This window comes from Jatropha curcas, unplaced genomic scaffold (genome assembly GCF_041381405.1).
Source record: "Jatropha curcas cultivar XTBG-Jc1 unplaced genomic scaffold, XTBG_Jcur_1.0 HiC_scaffold_139_pilon, whole genome shotgun sequence".
Classification (NCBI taxonomy): Eukaryota; Viridiplantae; Streptophyta; class Magnoliopsida; order Malpighiales; family Euphorbiaceae; genus Jatropha; species Jatropha curcas.
In genome coordinates, this window is record NW_028322378.1 from 31,580 (window position 1) to 52,795 (window position 21,216).

The 21,216-nt window shown below is 33.6% G+C and overlaps 1 protein-coding gene, 1 non-coding gene and 2 pseudogenes across 2 annotated transcripts; 3 read left to right on the forward strand and 1 right to left on the reverse strand.

Annotated features, from left to right (window-relative positions):
- LOC119370226 (small nucleolar RNA R71) lies at nt 1–106 on the forward strand. Its single transcript, XR_005177783.2, has one exon. It is a non-coding gene; the product is annotated as a small nucleolar RNA R71 (small nucleolar RNA).
- A 2,740-nt stretch (nt 107–2,846) lies between these two features.
- Nucleotides 2,847–8,456, reverse strand: LOC105640118 (dynamin-2A). Its single transcript, XM_020681715.3, has 7 exons — nt 8,409–8,456; nt 5,916–5,996; nt 4,022–4,169; nt 3,764–3,921; nt 3,364–3,478; nt 3,207–3,274; nt 2,847–2,975 (listed from the first exon to the last, which is right to left on the reverse strand). Exons 1-5 carry the CDS (start codon nt 8,454–8,456, stop codon nt 3,446–3,448), a joined length of 468 nt encoding a protein of 155 aa, XP_020537374.3. The 3' UTR covers nt 2,847–2,975; nt 3,207–3,274; nt 3,364–3,445.
- Nucleotides 8,457–9,041: 585 nt separating this feature from the next.
- LOC149492047 (putative terpene synthase 3) lies at nt 9,042–10,768 on the forward strand (annotated as a pseudogene).
- A 4,428-nt stretch (nt 10,769–15,196) lies between these two features.
- On the forward strand, nt 15,197–18,839 carry LOC149492048 (putative terpene synthase 3; annotated as a pseudogene).
- The last annotated feature ends 2,377 nt before the right edge of the window (nt 18,840–21,216 follow it).

Genomic DNA, 21,216 nt, shown 5'->3' on the forward strand with positions numbered 1-21,216 from the left:
AGGCTATGGTGAGGACATTTTCTCAACAAATCCTTGAATCTTTCCCAAGCCTCATACAACTTTCTTGATCATGATGAGCAAAGGTCATAATCTCATTTCTTAATTTAGTTTTTTAGAAGATGGAAAGAATTTAGCCAAAAATTTCTGGGCTAATTCTTCCCAAGTTGTAAAACTCCCAGCAGGACAAGATTGTAACCATGATCGGCTTTGTCTCTTAGGGAAAGGAAAAGTCTTAATTTAATGGCATCTTCAGAAACACCATTTTGTTTGAAATGTCACAAATTTCCAGGAAATTAGTGATATGAGCATTAGGATCTTCACTAGGAAGTCCTCCATATTGAATGAAGTGGAAAGCATTTGTATTATTGCTGGTTTAATTTCAAAATTATTTGCTTCCACTCTTGGTCTAGTGATGCTGGAGGTGGCTCCGTTAAGAGAAGGTGTGGTGTAATCTCGCAAGGTGCGGACATTTGTCCGTTTGCAGCAAGAGGCATGTCTGGAGGAGGATTATTATTTTCGTTCATGTTGATTGTTGTTCGGTTCTGTTTTCTTGTGCTCTCCTTGCTGCGTTGTTCCTTCTGCAGGTTTTCTCAATTTCTGGATCAAAGATCAGAGGTCTGTCCTTCTAGATCTTCTTTGCATAAAACCTGAGATAGTCTGCAGAGAAATTAAATGACTAAAAAATGAATAAGTAAATGTCTAAATTAATAACAAGATAATTCGTATTGATATTGTATTGCCAATCCCCGGCAACGGCGCCAAAAACTTGACAGCTTAATTCGCAAGTGTACGAATCGCTACAAGTAATATAGAATGAGTAGAGTATCGTATCCACAGGGATTGTATACCAAGTACCAAAATTATGTTATCTCGTTATTATTTAGACGATAATTAAGAGAATTGATTTATAAATGTTAAATTCAACAATAAGAAGTTAAGCAAGCAATTATTGATTAAAGAAATCAAGGAAGTAAAACTACTAGGGGTTTTGATTTCACTTAACTCTATCCAATTTATTTCATTAGTTCATTATCAATTTAATTATTCAAGTAGGGGAAACAACCCAAAAATCACTAACAAGCTCTCCCGATGTATTGCTAGCTATTTTAACCCGGTTCAATTACCTATCTTCCAATAGCGCAATCAAACATGAATTAAATCATTAAGTTTTATGGTTTGTCCTGTGAATTCATAACCTAAGGTCATCAACTTATGAAAACCCCCCATGAGTCAAACCGTATAGCTTCCGCATCAAGTTATTATTCTCATGTGTTTTATTAACCTTTTCATATCAAAGATCCTTCTTCCGATAGTGATAATTGAAATAAATCAATCTAGGGGAAAATTCTGCCTAGAAGCATTAAGTTCATTAATAAATCATAACTTGAATAAGGAAAAATAAATCTAATTGCATAAATTGGAAAAGAGATTAAGCTACATCAAACCCCTAGTATAAGAGTTTAGTTACACATAGTACTTAAATAAAACTCAGCAATACTTGATAAACATTCCATAATCAATAAAGATAATGAAAGAAATAAACAAGATTAAGAGTTTAGAAATAAGAACTAGTGATGAATTGCTTGGATGGCTTCCTTGAAAACCTTGCACAACTCTTGAATACTTAACTTCAAAAGAAAATAAAACTATGTACAAGACTAAGAGAATGAGAGAAAAATGGAGAGTGGAGTGTAATGTGTAATGTGATGGAATGGGGATTACGTGTGGGATGAACTCTACTCTTCTTTTTTCAAGACTTCTTTGAGATAGGATTCCACATGGTTTTATGATCAAAGTTTTCTTTTGTTAGGTTGTAAAGCTCTCTTTTAGGTCTCCATTTTCTTCAATCATGACTTACCCATGTGCATAGGTTGGACCTTGGTTTGCATGTGAGGAAAGTTGTCCAAGATTAGCTCCATAAATTAGTGTAAGTTGGTTGGCAACTTTTGACTAAGTTTAGGATTCCTTGCTTGGCACGGGCGTGCACTGTAGCACGGGCTGGGGCGTGCACGCTTCTGGAAGTCTTATGCATCAACAGCACGGGCGTGCTGATTAGCACGGTCACTGTAGCTGTAGCACGGGCGTGTTGCGTTGCACGGGCTGGGGCGTGCTCTTCTCTGCCTCTTGAGTTGAGCTTCTCGCGCTCGCGCATTTGCAAGTCGCGCTCGCGACTTGTGCTGGCAAACCTTCTGCCTCTCAAGGGTGCTTTCTCGCGCCCGCGCATATTAATATCGCGCTCGCGATTTCATCTCGCGTCTTCTGGTTCAATTGCTTCTGATACTCAGATCTGCTTGTCGCGCCTGCGCATTTTAAAGTCGCGCTCGCGACTTCAGCTCGCGTCCGTGCATATGGAAAGTGCGCTCGCGAGCTTTTCTTGCAAATCTTCTGACTCTCTTTTCTGATTGTCGCGCTCGCGCATTTGAAAGTCGCACTCGCGACTTGGCCACTTTTCTTTGTTGAGACTTGCTTCGTAGCGCGACTTGGGCGTGCCACTTAGCACGGCTAGGGCGTGCTAGAGCTGAGTGTCTTGTTTTCTAAAGTTCTTTTCTGCACCAATTCCTACAATTTTCTCTTAGATCAAGCGGATTAAAGATTCAAGGACGCTTTTGATCATAATTATGCTAAAAGTGATTAAAACCAAATTAAAGCAATAAAAACTTACTAAAATTCTAACAAATATTATAATAAAAACACTATAAAATCAACACTATCACATTAGAATCAAAATATTTACCCAAAAAATGACACCATTAAAACACTTCAAAGAAATCCTACATCAAAATATTACAGGCTCTTTCCAACATACCTGCACTACCATTTGGCCAATTAGAAGCAGCAGCGGCCCGGTTGTCATGAATGCTGAGTTGGCGTGTTAACTTAGAGAGCAGAGAGGACTGTTTCTGGTAGCGCTCTCTCCTGCGTTTACATTCTGATCCTCTTGAAGTAGCTCTTCAATCCTTGCCGTGCTTTGAGCACTAGCCATAAATCAAACAGAAAAGATGTAAATAAGAACAACTTTATATTTGATCCATCTGCAGAATATGCATAGGACATCTATATGAACTATAACAATGGAAGAAAAAAAGAATCACATGAAGAGAGAGAGACAAGGAGACTTGTAACCATAAAATGAAGCCAATAAAAAGCCATGGAACAAGTTCCCAGTACAGCAAAAATGAGTTTCAGCAGTAGATAATTCATCAAACCTGACAGAGCTATACAACTGATTTAGCATATCTTCCTTGGCCTTCTCAACTTGGCAAAGAACAACAGCCTGCTTACCAATCACAATTTGTTAACAAATGTTTTCACAAAAGCTCAATTATAAAGATAATGAAGACCAAAGTAAAGAAGTATGCTAACTTTGGGAACATTAGCAGCCAAGCTATTCAAGACTGCTTCAACATAACCACGCACTTCCTGAGACATCCATCTGAGCTCTTCCTCAGGGGTCTGCAGGTCTCCGAACCATTGTATCCTGCACAAAACCGAAAACCAATTTTCATTTGAGAATTTTGCAAAGCTAACCCAACAATCTCCAAAATCTAGTGTATTTTTATTCCATGGAACATAAAAATTAACAGGTAACCGGTAAGTGCAAGTGACAACTGAAAACTGACAACTGTTAAATAATGAAGAAAAACAAAAAGACCAGACCATAAGTACTTCTACCCAAGAGAGCATACAAAAAGGGTACTTCAGGTAAAACCAAAATAATTGATAATAAGAAAGTAGAATGGTGGAGTAGCACTCAATAACATACTAAAGAACCATCAGAAAGACTCTGCCGCATGGTATGACCACCTTCAGGAGATGCATTCCTTGTTTGTCCTCTTGAAACTTGTGCAATTTTTGACATCTTGTTTATCCATTCAACCTTGTCAGCCACCGTCTCAGCCTTCAAGACAACAGCACTGTGGGCTGCAAGATAAAAGGACATTAACCTGACAGCAATAAGAGTTTGAAATAGCACCAATTGAAAAATTCACCTAGCTGAAGTATGACAACCTAAATCATGTACCTTTCAGAACAGTTTTATATGGAACCTTGCTAGTTGTCTTGAACACAAGACTAGAAGATTTAGAATCTGGTCCGTTGGCCTTTTTATCCTTCGAACTCTTTGAGGGAGGTGGCCCTTCCTCATCAGAGACCTCTTCAATAGTGCATTCCTGAGCATAGGAAAAAACAACTCTTGGTATGCAATGCCAAAATCGAAAACAATTAAAAATCCCAAAAGTAAGCAGCATATGTAAATATGAGGTGCCATCATGGGATGGAGTCAGTTCTAGAGATTATTAGTGATGCTGCTAATAGCAAATCGTAGGCTAACATATAAAGAGTTCTGAACCAACAAACAATTTAAAGTGGGTAATGGCCACAATCTTCAGTTCTAGTAAAGATGTATATGCTAGAGAACACCAAAATAAATAAATACATAGATAAATACAACTTAATATACCTTCCCCCCAACAAAGGCCCCTCCACAATTTCCACCACCACTTACAAAACATCCTAATTTCCCATGTTTACATTTGTTTCATTGCCATTAGCTGAGTTTCAAAACATATCAATACCACTTTTTTCCTTTAATTGTGTTGTTATTATTATTATTATTATTATTATTATTTATTATTATTTCATTAGTTGCTCCTTGCTCATTTGATTTTTCCTTTTTCTTTTTTCGCCAAATATTATAATTTAACCCCTCTACTTTCACAAAAAGATCGTGTCCCCCCTGAATTTTAAAAATAACCTTGTAGCCCCTAAACTTCACTTTTTAACTTTGTGACCCCCTAAACTTATATTTTTCTGCACTTGTAGGCCCCTGAAGCTTATTCACTTTTCAACCTACAAGGTGTGAGATACAAAAAATAAAATCCAGAAGCACATAAGGTGAAAAAGTGAAGTTTACGATGTCACAGGGTCATTTCAAAGTTCAGAGGGGCCATAATGCCTTTTTGTGAAAGTTAGGAATAAAATGATATATTCGGACTATTTTTTTTCATTTGTTAGCTACATAGTGGTAGGTTACTTCTTGCCCCTACCTTATTTTTTTAATTGTTCTTTATTTCATTCTATTAAAAACCTTCAACGCTTTCCCTTTCTAGATTTTGTTTACTCTTTACCTTAATATATTCTGTTTCTTTTAATATCAGAAGCAACGAAAACCTTCTAGATTTTTTCAACAGTAATAGAAAAGATTGAATGACGGCTTAATTCCTGACATATAGTAGAAATTATATGAAAATACAAAAAAAAAAAAAAAAAAAGAAAAAATCCTTTCTAACTTTTTGACTCTTTGATTATAGAAAATAGTTAATCTGAAAATATTTCTAGTTTTCTCCACTGGAAAACGATTTTTGGTTACAAATGAACATATTCTCCAAATTTTCTATGTTGTGCATAGAAAATCAAAATTAAAGTTTCAATGAAAACTCGTAATAACTGACATCTACTTTCAACAACCAAAGAGGCCCTTAGAGTTTAGATTGTCATATCCATCTCAACAATACAACTGCAATTGACCTTTCACAAGGTTACCACAGCAACCAATTTACACGTGCTTTGATACCTGAAATTGTTATATTTTGGTTGACAACAAATCCAGCTTAAGAAAGTATAAACAACTAACCATTATTGCATATAAAACTTTGATTTCACATATTATCTCTACTCTTGATCCAAGTTAATTAAATATACTGGGAAACTCCCTATTAATAAAATAAGGGTTAACTTCAGAAAGAAGGGACGAAGCAGGTAGTTCCTCCAGAATAGGTAGTCCTACTCTCTGAAACTTTTTATGCGCCCTACAGCACTAAGGTAATAAAGTCTAAAGATATTGAAAGGGATGCCTGAATATCCAAACAGCATAATTGACTGAAATCACAAAATCCAACAAGTGAGGCTTCCCATACCTCCAAAGTGATGACGCCACGAAAATGCCTCTCCTCTTGCTTTTTCGTGTAACCAAGCTGTGGAAAAAGGAACAGATAAGCCTGAATCGTAAAAAATCATATACATGATAGACAAGATTGAAACCAAAAAGTGGTGTGTATATTATACAATTACGACTTTAGGGCAGCAGGTCAACTTCGACAAATTAGAAATTTCTTTCAGTCGGAGTCCTTTGCCTGTGGTGCAGGAGTTGGTGAAGACCAAGCTTAGAGTGTCCGCAGTCTGGCACCAGTCCAAATATTTGGGATTACCAACTATGATTTGAGGAAGTAAAAAATAGGTATTCCAATTAATTTGTGACCGAGTGGAGAAGAAACTTAAAGGATGGAAGGAGAGGACATTATTAAAAGCAGGAAAAGAAGTGCACATCAAAACTGTAGCTCAAGCCATCCCTAACTATACCATGAGTTATTTCTTGTTCCCTATGGAGATAAGTTGGCAGATAGAGAGCTTAATGGCAAATTTCTGGTGGGGTCAGCAGTAGGAGGAGCGAAAAATCCATTGGTGTACATGTGACAAATTGAGTGTGTCCAAATTCACAGATGGAGTGGTGTTTTAGAGACATTAGAGATTTTAATTTGGCACTTCTTGCTAAGCAAGGGAGGCGAATAATTGAAGACCCTGATTCTTTACCGTCCCGTATGCTTAAGGCAAAGTACTCTTCGCATACATCTTTTTTAGAAGATAAGTTGGGTTATAACCCAAATTACTCTTGAAGAAGTATTAGACTCTGGAAGGATAAATGGCTTGTGGATACAAATCAGCCTAGAATTCTTTCTCCACCTGAGATTTTAAATGAGAATACTTCTATGAGTCATATTATTCTCCATAATCCTAAACAATAGAATGTGGATTTGATTTTGGCTATCTTTGCTCCAGAAGAAATGAGGAAAATCTTATCTATTCCTCTCAATTTAAGGCGCGATTCAGATGTCATGGCTTGACCTTTTTTGAAGCATGGTAAGTACACAGTTTGGAGTGGCTATGGACTATTACATGAAGATAGCTTTTCACGATCATACGCTTCTTTTTCTGTTCTAGTTAATACTACTCCATGGAAACATCTGTGGCAGCAAAATATCCCTCCTAAAATTAAGCACTTCGTCCACAGGGCTTACAAAAACCATCTTTCAATGGAAAATTCGCTGGTGCAATGAGGAGTGCAGATTGATGTAGTTTGCGAGGTTTGTGACTTGGGTATTGAGAGTGTTATCCATGCGTTGAAGGATTGTGTTTTAGCCCAGCAAGTGTGGAAATATTCGCCATTGAGACTTACAACTTCTGAGTATCAGGCCTTGAGTTTCTTGGAATGGATTGAAATTATTATAAGCAAGTTCCAAAAAGAGCAGATTGAACTATTCTTGATGACAGCATGGGCAATATGGTGCGTGCAGAATTTGTTAAAATTTCAACATAAGAGACTGTATATTGTCGAGGTTTCGAAAATGGCTATTGCATGCATCTCAGATTTTCATCAAGCTAATTTGTCTTAACCAGGTTCGCAAGCTACCGAGTCTGAACAATTATGGAAGCCGCCCCCCATGGCTGGGTTAAGTTGAATATAGATACATCGATCAGGGAGTTAGTGGGCAGTGGCTATAGTTTTGTTGCTAGGTATGAGAAAGGTGAAGTTCTGGCTTCGGGTACTCGGTTTATTAATATGGTTTTGGCTCCAGAAGAGGCAAAAGCAGATGCAACAAGCTTTGAACATTCGGCCTAACTCAGCATATCACTTCTCAGCGATTTCCTACTTTTAACCTTGGAACAAGGGTATCAAATACTGATATGTTAGCTAAAAACTTTAGAAATTTTATGTGTACCCTGTTGATAATCTAGGCCTTAGGAGAAAATTAATTAAAACAAATTCAATTATATGTTTAATATTGGGCTTATAATGAGTTGGGTTTACCTTTAACACAAAATGACTTAAGTCATTTTGATTGATTCACCCTTCACATTATATGCCCTTTTAGTTAGTTATAGTTATCCGATTTGGGATTATCCACATACTCCAACATACCCACATTGGTAGAGCTACAAATAGGTAGCTCATAAAAATGAGCTATCTAGGCTAGCTTTTTAATTCCTTAGATGATATTATGTCGATGGAGGAGGCATCCCATTCCATAGAACAATTTGTTTATGTCGACAAACTTTCATTAAGTTTATAGTATTTCTATTGTTTTCTAAAAAAAAAAAAAAAAAGATAAAAAATAGTGACAAACAAAACCGTGTATTTCTAAATATGTAAAGATGATACTATATATTATACAAGGATAAAATTATATTTTCCTAATTCCTATTTAATTCGGTGTTAAGACCTTAAGAAATTTTAACTTTTCATAAGTTCCCATTTACTTTTCAAAACTATTTTTTGTCACTCCCTAAGCTTTAGCTTCACACTCTCTCTTTATAAGGAGTGTCAAAACGGGTTGGCATGTCGGGTTCAATACATGTTCGCCTAACGAGACACGATTAAAGTCAATACGAACACTATCCATTTAATAATTGTGTCAAATTTGGTGACACGAACACGACATGAAGAATTAGGCAGTAACACAAACACGACACGTGTAACTCGTCTAATATCATAATAGGTTAAGTGGGTCGTGATGACCTGTATATGACTCATTTAACCTGCTTATAATATTTTTAAATTTTAACCTATTTAACTCAAAGTATATTTAAAAATAATTTTTCATACGTAAAATGCATAGATTTTTCAAAATTCATAACTAAAATAAAGTTTAAATAGGTTTTATTTATAGTATTTATATTTAACACTAAAATTATCTCTTTACTCTTAAATATACGGGTTATTCTCCTAACCCGCATGTCAAACCCACCACACGACACGTTTACATTTGTGTTATAAATGGGTAATGCGTTTATGATAAGAACTTGTTTAACCTCAATTTTAACCTGTTTATTTCTCGTGTTAGGTGAATTGTATTCGTGTGTCAGACTCATTTTGACACCCCTATCTATATATATAGTGTCAAAGCCTTGAAACACTAATTCATTTCACGAGGCTATTACTTATCTTTTCAGCCTTCTTCTCAATTGCAAAACACAAAACATAAAAAATGGCCGTTCAAGCTGCAACGCAAAGAGCTCAAGTTCGTCGAACAGCAGAGTTTCACCCGTCCGTCGGGGTGACTACTTCATCAAGCGTGTCTCGGACAGTGAAGTAAAGCATTTAGCAACTCATCTTTACTTTCTCAAAATAAATGTTCAAATATCAATTAATTTCCATGAAATGGTTTAATTCTTTTAGAAACAGTATGATTTTTGCTTCTTAAGATTTTCTGCAGATAGTGAGTGTTTGGAGTGAAGAAGCCGAAGTTCTTAAAAAAGAAGTGAGGGAAATGCTTAGCTCTTCAGCTGATAAACCTTTAGAGCAACTCAACTTGATAGATGCAATTCAAAGACTAGGCATTGCTTACCATTTTGAAGAAGAAATAGAAGCAGCATTGAAACAAATTACTACTTATCAAAATCCGAATGAAGATGACGATCTTTATACTGTTGCTCTTCGATTTCGGCTACTAAGACAAGAGGGTTATAATGTTTCAACTGGTAAGTCCCCGTACTTCTAATCCTTAAAAAGAAAAAATATAAAATATAAAATTATGAGAAGAGGGTTATAATGTTTCAATTTTTTGTGGGTGGAACAGATGTTTTTAACAAGTTCAAGGATTCATAAGGTAACTTTAAGGAATATCTAATCAAAGATGTGCAAGGTTTGCTAAGCTTATATGAAGCTTCATATCTCAGTATACAAGGAGAAACCATACTAGATGAAGCTTTTGAGTTCACTAAAACTCACCTTATAGCAACCCAATTGAGTTCTCCTCTTTCTGATCAAGTTAGCCATGCCTTAACGTGGCCTGTGCGTAGGGGCTTACCCAGGAAAGAGGCTTGGCATTAGTTCTCTATCTACAAGCAACGCGAGGAACATAGTGAAACTCTGTTGAAGCTGGCTAAACTGGATTACAATATAGTACATAAATTGCATCAGAAGGATATGAGCAGCATCACAAAGTAAGCTATTTTAAAGGATTAAATACAAACTACTCCTCAGATCTGTCTTAATATGCACTATGGTCCTTATATTTGATGAGAATTATCATTTTTAGCCTATATATACACTACCTTCTCAAATAACAAGAAAAGAAATAACAAGAAAAGAAATTAATTGATTTGTGAATCTCAGGTGGTGGATAGACTTGGATTTCACATTAAAACTCCCCTTTGCTCGAGACAGAGTGATCAAATGTTCGTTTTGGGCATTAGGAACATTTTCTGAGCCACACTTCGTTTTTGCTAGAAAAGTACTGTCTAAAGCCGTTGCAATGCTGTCTGTAATGGATGATATTTATGATGTGCATGGCACAATTGAAGAACTTGAGCTTTTCACCAAAGTGATTGAAAGGTTAATTTGTTAATGAAGTACACATCCCTTAATTAATTAATTCATAAGCAAGATTTACGAACTATAATTAATCTTTTTTTTTTTCAATGTAATTTGACTTTCAGCTGGGATATTAGCATGAAAGATCAACTTCCAGATTACATGAAGGTGTATTTTGAAGCATTATTAGATTTTTATTCTGAAATAGAGGAAGAAACAACCAGCGAAGGAAGGTCTTTCTGTATTCATTATGCGAAAGAAGCGGTAAAACTTTCTTTTCTTACCAAACAAAATGATTACAAAATATTTTTATTTTACATTTTTCCTGAGTTTAATTTGCAGTGCTCACAATTAAACCCTTACCAGATCATTAATCTGAATCATAAGTTTCAGTCCTAGAATATTAGAACTTAGATCATTTTGGTTTTGGTCCAATTCCAGCATTTGTTTTGATTTTGGGTATGTTCGAAAATATTAGCTGTTTTAGTAGCGGTTAGCTGTTAGCTGTTAGCTGTTAGCTTATAGCTGGTAGCTATTTATTTAACAGTTTAAATTAGAAATGTTCAGTAAAATAACTTTTTAACTTAAAATGATAAAAAATGACGTTAGTTGTTTAATTAGTTGAATTCGGAGGAAAAAAGATGAGTATGATTATCAAAAAAATTTAATTAAAAACTAAATGCTAAACGTTAAAGTATTTAACGCTTCATAAAAAACTCCCTCAACTTATAAAAACTATTATAAAAGCTACGTTATTGATAGCTACAATTAATAGAAATAGAATTTTGACTTCGTTAAAACGCTGAAAGTTAGCTGAAAAGCTTGGAACATTCAACACGCTATTATATAATGTAAAAAAAAGAATTCAATAAAAAATATCTAGTTTAATATGTAAAGATAATATCTATTACAAAATAAATTATGAAATTCAATTATCTAAACTTAGTTTATAGTCCCATCCATAAACCGAACAAATATCAATGCATATTATGATGAATAATCTTCAAAATAGAAATTGTCACAAACTCCATAGAATACTAACACAAAGCCAAACCATAAACTAAGCAGTTCTCTATATATCACTTGTAAAATAGCATTCTATAGATCTAAATATACGTTTTTAATTTTCAAATATAACTAAAAATAAAACTTCAATCAATCAAGAAATGTAAATAACGAAATGTACTACTTCAAATAAAAAGAGATCGTACATGGATGAGATGTCCTACTTCATATATATATATATATATATATATATATATATATATATATATATATATAGTGATGGAAAAAATCATACAACGGATGTCATGAGATCGCATATGCATAACAGAGTGATCCAACAGGAAAGTCGATGGATTGTAGGTGACGAGTCAACTATTAGGATATAGAAGGATAAACGACTTGCGGCTACAAATCAACATAGAATTCTTTCTCGACCTACGATTTCAAATGAGAATGCTACTATGAGTCATCTTATCCTCCAAAATCCTAAACAATGGAATGTGGATTTGATTTCGGCTATCTTTGCTCTAAAAGAAATGAGGAAAATCTTATTTATTCCTCTCGGTTTAAGGCGCAATTCGGATGTCAGGATTTGACCTCTTTCGAAGCATGGTAAGTACATAGTTCAGAGTGGCTATAGACTGTTACATGAAGATAGCCTTTCCCGATCATATGCTTCTTCTTCTGTTCCGGTTAGTACTGCTTGGAAACAACTGTGGCAGCAAAATATCCTGCCTAAAGCTAAACACTTCGTCCATAGGGCCTGCAAAAACCATCTTCCAGCGACAGATTCACTGGTGCAACGAGGAATGCTAATTGATGTAGTTGGCGAGGTCTGTGGCTTGCGTATCGAGAGTGTTATCCATGCGTTGAAGGATTGTATTTTAGCCCAACAAGTGTGGAAATATTCGCCATTGAGACTTACAACTTCTAAGTATCAAGCCTTGAGTTTCATGGAATGGTTTGCAACTATTATAAGTAAGTTCCAAAAATAGTAGATTGAGCTATTCTTGATGACAGCATGGGCAATATGGGCGTGCGCAGAATTTGTTAAAATTTGAACATAAGAGACTGTTTATTGTCGAGGTTTCGCAAATGGCAATTGTATGCATCTTAAATTTTCGACAAGCTAATTATCTCAAGAATAGGCTTTTATTTTATAACTTGTTTTCTTTGTTTAGATGTAATATGGATTGGGTTTTTCACTTATCATTTTCTAGCTAGATTGGGTGTATTGAGGGAGTCTATTGACTTGGGATTATTGCTCGAGTTTAATAAGTTTTTTCTGGATATCTAATAAAATTAATTTATTTGCTGATAAAAATTTTTTGTCTCAACCTGGTCTGCAAGCTACTAAGTCCGAACAGTGATGGAAGCCGCCCCCCATGGCTGGGTTAAGTTGAATGTAGATGCATCGATTAAAGAGTCAATAGGCAATGGCTATGGATTTGTTGCTCGGGACGAGAAAGTTGAAGTTCTGGGTTCAGGTACTCGGTTTATTAATGTGGTTTTGGACCTTGAAAAGATCTCAAGATGGGTTTGACCTCATTGATTTTGGAGACAGACTCTCTCTTGTTGGCCTAGCATATCACTTCTCAGCAATTTCTGAAATTTTCGCAAATGTACGACGCAACAAGTAATACAGAATGAGAAGAGTATCGTTTCCACCGGGATTGTATACCAAGTACCAAAATTATGTTAACTTACTATTATTTAAACGGCGATTTAGAGAATTATATTTAAGAACTAACTTTAATAAATAAAAGAGAATAAGAAGAAATCAAGCAAAGTAAATTTTGATTAAAAGAAATCAAGATTTAAAAGCTACTAGGGATTTTGACTTCATTAAATTCTATTCAATTTATTCTATTTGTTTGATAATCAATTTTAATTGTTCAAGTAGGGGAAACAATCCTAAAATCACTAACAAGCTCTCCCGATGTATTGTTAGCTATTTTAACCCGATCTAATTACCTATCTTTCAATAGCGCAATCAAACATGAATTAAATCATTAAGTTTTATGGTTTGTTTATGAATTCATAACCTTTTTTTTTTTTTTTTTTTTTTTTTTTTTTTTTTTTTTTGGGAAAACCTTATTTATATCTTATATATGGAGAATCCAAAATGTCAGAATTAACAATGCCTTTAAGTAATTGAGGCAAAGAAGCAAATGTAGTAAAAATACAATTAATTGAGTACAATCTGCTGAAACGAGCCAAGAAATTAGCTGCTTGATTCCCCTCACGATAGATGTGGCAGAAAGAGACATTGAATCCCGAGACTAAATTCTTGATCTGAATGACAAACCGAGGCGTTCTAGCTGAAGTTGAGGAAGTGATGAAGTCGATGGTAGTTTTTGAGTCACTCTCTATAATAAGGGGAAAGGTGTTTAAGCTTTGACACCATTTGAGACTGAAAAATAAGGAATTTAGTTCAGCGTCTGTAGAGTCTCTGGCATGAATTGGGAAGCAGTATGCGGCAATGAGGCTACCTAAATGATCTCGAATTATGGCTCCCTGCGGAAGAAGAAGAAGAGTATGAAGCATCAACGTTGAGCTTGTAAAATCCAGCTTGTGGTTTTACCCAAGATACCAGCTTAATTTTCAATTTATTGCCGAAGAATTCAGGAAGGTAATCTTCAAATAAAGAAATGGGTTTGGCAAATTTGGATTCATAACCTAAGGTCATTAACTTATGAAAATCCCCCATGAGTCAAACCATATAGCTTCCGCAATCAAACATGAATTAAATCATTAAGTTTTATGGTTTGTTTATGAATTCATAACCTAAGGTCATTAACTTATGAAAATCCCCCATGAGTCAAACCATATAGCTTCCGCATTAAGTTATTATTCTCATGTAATTTATTGCCCTATTCATATCAAAAACCCTTCTCACGATAGTGATTAATGAAATAAATCAATCCAGGGGAGAAACACTGCCTGGAAGCATTAAGTTCAATAATAAATTATATCATGAACAAGGAAAAACAAATCTAATATTATAAATTAGAATCAAAATTAAGCTATATCAAATCCCTAGTATGAGAGTTTTAGTTCAACATAGTAATTAAATAAAACTCAATTAAATTTATAAATAATCTCATAAAGAATAATAAACAAAAAGAGAGTTTAGAAATAAAAATTAGTCAACGATAGCCTTGAACAGCTTCCTTGAATCTTGACGCCAACTTGAATGCTTGAAGTCTTGTTGACGCCAACTTGAATGCTTGAAGTCTTGGAGAGAGAGAGAACTATGTAGAAAATAATAGAATAAGAGATGAAATATACAATGAAAGGCTCCTTCTTTTGACTATGGCTAGTCTTCCTATTTTAGGTGTACCCACACTGGTAGAGCTACAAATAGGGTGGCTCATGAGCTATCTAGGCTAGCTTTTAATTCTTTACATGATATTCTATGCATGGAGGAAGCGCCGCCTTCCATAGAGCAATTTATTTACGTTGACAAACTTCCATTAAATTTATAATGTTTCAATTGTTTTTCTAAAAGAAAAAAATAAAAAAAAAAAAAAAGTAGCGACAAACAAAACTACGTATTTCTAAATATGTAAAAATGATACTATATATATATTATAAAAATACAAGGATAAAATTATATTTTCCTATTTAATTTGGTGTTAAGACCTTAAGAAATTTTAACTTCTCATAAGTTCCCATTTACTTTTCCAAACTATATATAGCTTCACACACTCTCTCTCTCTATATATAGTCCCAAAGCCTTGAAAGACCAAGTCATTTCACGACGCTATTACTTATCTTGTCAGCCTTCTTTCTCAATTCCAAAACACAAAACATCAAAAAATGGCCCTTCAAGCTGTTACGCAAAGAGCTCAGGTTCGTCGAACAGCAGAGTTTCACCCATCCGTGTGGGGTGACTACTTCATCAAGCATGTATCGGACAATAATGTAAAGCAATTGGCAATTTATTTTTACTTTCTCAAAATAAATGTTCAAATATCAATTAACTTCTATGAAATGGTTTGATTCTTTAGAAACAGTATGATTTTTGCTTCTTAAGATTTTCTGCAGATAGTGAGCGTTTGGAGTGAAGAAGCCGAAGTTCTTAAAAAAGAAGTGAGGGAAATGCTTAGCTCTGCTGCTGGTAAACCTTCAGAGCAACTCAACTTGATCGATGCAATTCAACGACTAGGCATTGCTTACCATTTTGAAGGACAAATAGAAGAAGCATTAAAACAAATTTATACTACTTATCAAAATCTGAATGATGATGACGATCTTTATACTGTTGCTCTTCGATTTCGGCTACTAAGACAAGAGGGTTATAATGTTTCAACTGGCAAGTCCCCTACTTCCAATCCTTAAAAAAAACAAAAGAAAGAAAATAAATATAATATTATGAGAAGAGGGTTATAATGTTTCAATTTTTTGTGGGTGGAACAGATGTTTTGAACAAGTTCAAGGATTCAGAAGGTAACTTTAAGGAATATCTAATCAAAGATGTGCGAGGTTTGTTAAGCTTGTATGAAGCTTCATATCTCAGTATACAAGGAGAAACCATACTAGATGAAGCTTTTGAGTTCACTAAAACTCACCTAATGGCAACCCAATTGAGTTCTTCTCTTTGATCAAGTTAGCCATGCCTTAAGGTGGCCTGCCCGTAGGGGCTTACCCAGGAAAGAGGCTTGGCATTACTTCTCTATCTACAAGCAACGCGAGGAACACAGCGAAACTCTGTTGAAGCTGGCTAAACTGGATTACAATATAGTACAAAAATTGCATCAGAAGGATATGAGCAGGGTCACAAAGTAAGCTATTTTAAAGGATTAAATACAAACTACTCCTCAGATCTGTCTTAATATGCACTATGGTCCTTATATTTAATGAGAATTATCATTTTTAGCCCATATATATACTCTACCTTCTCAAAAATTAAAGTGTTAAGCCATCAATAGATCACATAGACTAAAGTTATTGATCTTACAAAATTGAGGACCAAATTGCATATTCGAGCAAAACTAAAGGAGTGTTCTGTAATTAACAATTTTAAATAATTAAGAATCTCCATTGCAGAACCGTTTAGATAAGAAATAACAAGAAAAGAAATTAATTGAGTTGTGAATTTTCAGGTGGTGGATAGACTTGGATTTCACAACAAAGCTACCTTTTGCTCGAGACAGAGTGATCGAATGTTCGTTTTGGGCATTAGGAACATTTTCTGAGCCACACTTCGTTTTTGCTAGAAAAGTACTGTCTAAAGCTATGGCTATGGTGTGTGTAATGGATGATATCTATGAAGTGCATGGCACAATTGAGGAACTTGAGCTTTTCACCAAAGTGATTGAAAGGTTAATTTGTTAATTTAGTACACATCCCTTTACTAATTAGTTCATAAGCAAGGTTTACGAACTATAATTAATCTGTTTTTTTTTTTTAAATGTAATTTGACTTTCAGCTGGGATATTAGCATGAAAGACCAACTTCCAGATTACATGAAGGTGTATTTTGAAGCATTATTAGATTTTTATTCTGAAATAGAGGAAGAAACAACCAAGGAAGGAAGGTCTTTCTGTATTCATTATGCGAAAGAAGCGGTAAAACTTTCTTTTCTTACCAAACAAAATGATTACAAAATATTTTTATTTTACATTTTTCCTGAGTTTAATTTGCAGTTCTCACAATTAAACCCTTGCTAGATCATTAATCCGAATCATAAGTTTCAGTCCTAGAATATTAAAACTTAGATCATTTTGGTTCTGGTCCAATTCCAGCATTTGCGTTGATTTTAGGATGTTTGGCAATATTATCTGTTTTAAGTAGTGGTTAGCTATTAGCTTATAGCTGGTCGCTGTTTATTTAAGAGTTTAAATTAGAAGTGTTCGGTAAGAATAACTGTTTAATTTAAAATGATAAAAAATGGCATTAGTTTTTAATTAGTTGAATTCGGAGAAAAAAAAATATGGAGTATGATTATCAAAAAAATTTAATTAAAATCTAAATGCTAAACGTTAGATATTTAACACTTCATAAAAAAACCCCTTCAACCTCTAAAAACTATTATAAAAGCTATAGTATCGATAGCTACAGTCAATAAAAATAAAATTTTGACTTCGTTAAAACGCTAAAAATTAGCTGCAAAGCTTTTGCCGAACAAATTTTGGACATAGTCTGGGGAGGTCTAGTTCTTGTCTGGCTCCTTTGGTTTTTAATTTTGATTTGAAACCGAAATTTCTAGGCCAATTTTGCGCGAAATGGACCTACGACCATAAGTATTTGGTATAATAAATTATAAAATTTGATTTCATAATGTTAGAACAGTAAAATGAATATTTTTCTTCATGTTAATTAAATATGAAACACGAAATTTCGAATGAATTTGAAAAAATTTTGTAGCATTTAATTATACCAAATGAGGTTTAAATGGATGTTAACAGGATGAATGAAATTGCAGGTGAAGAAGCAAGTTGGAGCCTACAGAACTGAAGCAAGATGGTTCAACAATGATTATGTGCCAACATTTGAAGAATATATTTCTAATGCTGTGATTAGTTCTACTTATCCCATGTTGATAACCTTATCATTTTGTGCGATGGGTGAAGTTGCTTCAAAGCAAGTATTTGATTGGCTATTCACTGAACCTAAACTTCTATACACTGCGTCAGGTCTTGCAAGGCTCATAAATGACATTATGTCCCATGAGGTATGCCAAATTAGTAGTATCATAGCTATTTCACTTTAATGTTTTTTTTTATACTTCCACAAGTTGGTCCGTATCCGTATCTGTTTTTACAATCCATGGTGAACCCAACTAATCTTCATTCCCCTTTAATACAAAGGTGCTGACCTGAGGGAGTTTAATACTTCACTTTAAAAATACATGAGGTGAGAAAATTTTATTTGAACTTGGTCATAATGACTAAAGACACATGAAGTGGATCTCATATTTGAAATCCACCCTATATACATATATATAGATATATGTATAAGTCCTAATTTTATAAGGATAGTATGGTGCTACAATTTCAGCAGACTTCAAACTCAAACTCATAAATCAATGCAGTACAAAGGCTCATCGAGGGCAACCTATATAGAGTAGAAAATAATTTGGGGGCAGGATAGATTCTTGTACAGTAATTTTACTGAAGTCCAATTAGAGAATTATTAAATTCTGCAATTTTTAATATATATGCAGTTTGAGCAAGAAAGGGGACATGTTGCTTCTGCAGTAGAATGTTGTATGAAGCAATATGGTGTGTCAAAGCAGGAAGCTTACGAAAAGCTGAATAAAATAGTTGCTAATATGTGGAAAGATCTGAACGAGGAGCTGATGAAAGAAATTGATATTCCAAAACCTATTCTAATGTGCATTCTGAACATTGTACGTGTAATGGATGTTGTGTACAAGGAAGAAGATAGCTATACCCACTCCAACACTTCTCTGAAGGATATTCTGGCTACCTTTTTAGTCAATCCTGTGGCTGTTTAAGCATTAATCAATTGCTTTGTGTTTCCGAAATGTAATTGGAGAATCGAATAAATGGTTGTGATGTGAAGTTCAATTTCATATTATGAATCTGAAAGTGATCGAATAAAGTTCAACCTGTCATATATTATGAATCTGAAAGTGATCTAATAAAGTTCAACCTTGTTCTGGATTTGGTTTTCTAAGTTTTGCTTAATTGCTAATTATGTATTTCTAATGATAATTAGTTTATATTAGTGAATATTGCATGTTGAGATTGTCTTTTAGATGAGTGGGTGATTGAAAGAAAGCTTTGAGGCATGAATAATCACTTTCTTTTAAGGATTTATTAAGGCTTAATGTATCAGAATATGAGAATATGAGAATAAATTTATAAGTATATATAATATTTGAGAGATGTGCAATTAAAACAATTAATAAGTTTTTTTTTTTTATTAAATGGATAATAATATAGCTATATTATCAATCCAAAAATTACAGCCATTAGGATTTTTCATCTTTAAAATATAGATAATATGAAAATAAAATATGTAATTGAAAAAAAATCATATTTTTATTAAATTAATTTTTATTATATGCTTGTGGCAAGTAACATAAATTTATGTTATGAAATTACTAGTTAGCACATTTATTTAAAAATTAAATTTTAATTTATGCAACATTAATTGGACAGACCGATGGAGTTTTTTTTTAATTTTATAAGTGTCACATGATAATTTAAAAAAGATAAAAATATTTTTGCATCTGCAATTTTATCCTGAATTACAATTGAGAGTATTATTGCTACAAAAAGTCGAATTAAGGAAAAATTGACAAAAATATCAAAATAGGGTGAAATTGCAAATTTTAAATTGCCAGAATATTTTGATATATTAGGCAAGGATTTAATTACCCCCGCTTAATTGTTGCAAGGTCATAGCAATAATCCTCTCGGGATATAACAAAGATCAGGGTATCTACACGCGACAACCTTGAAGATATTCCTTAGAAATTTTGTAAGTCTTATTTACAAATGGATGACAAAGGAGAAGAAATTATTTTTCGGTCTTTGAATTGGTTATTATAAAACACTTATTTTTGAGTAAAACCAAATTATTTTTGATTTGATTTGTAAACTTACTTCGGTTTTAAGTACAAGCTATTTTCAATTTTCAATTTTTACAGTTCGATTTGGTTCGGTTTGAAATCAAACCGCCCATTTGCGTACCCCTACTTTATGACACCTTTTCTATCAAAGCATTATATTTATGAAATGGAGCATATGTGGGGGTCTACATGATTGTACCATCTATCCTCTCATTTATATTTAATTTCTGATACTTGCATTATTTTTTGTCTAATGTAATCATTTATGATTTTGTGAACCTTACGTGACCACACATCCATCTCAAAATTCATATCTCGAAAGCATTCAACACACTACTGTACAACATAAAAAAAACAAAAAAAGAATTCAATAAAAAATATCTAATTTAATATGTAAGGATGATATAATATTTGTTACAAAATAAATTATGAAATTCACCTATCTAGACTTGGTCTATAGGTCCATCCATAAACCAAACAAACGTCAATGCAGGTTATGATGAATAATCTTCAACATAAAAATTGTCACAAACTCCATAGAATTCTAACACAAAGCCAAACCATAAATTAAGCTGTTCTTAATATACCACGTCCACACAATTAATAATGGGTGTAAATGAGCCAAGCTGGCTCGTGAATTATTCGAGCTTGGTTCGAAAAAAATTTGAAAAAGTTCGGCTTGAATCGAGTTTGAGCATTCTCATTTAGCAATCGAACTAAGCTTGAGGCTAATGATATTCAACTCGAAAGCTCGTACAGCCTTATCGAGCTTATATATAATAATAATATATATCCTAAAAATATTATTATAATAATAATAATTAATTTTAAAAATAATCGAATCAAATCGTAAAAAATAAAGGAAAATTTCAGAATTTTTAAAGAAATACAATATTAAATAAAGAGAGTGTCTTGAAATTTCTCTTTATTTCGGTTTATATATATTCTTTTATTGTTATATATTTTTTGAGGATAATTCTTGTCATTATTAAATGAGTCATTTTTAGTTTTTGTATTACACATAATGAAGTCTTCAAACTTTGTTCTATCATTTAAAAAGAGTTAAACATATACCTAGTCAATCATGAAGAAAGTATCAGTAACACTCAGTATACGATAAAGATTTTAATCATAAAAAAGAAAGAAAACAAGACCGTAAAAATCCTAAATCGAAACGTAAGCAAGAAGCATGAAGAATAGTTTTTTAGTGCTTTGCTTTTAGCAGACTCAATATTAATATAAGAAGAAGACAAGCACATAAAGACACATGAAGATGGCTAAATAATTAAATTTT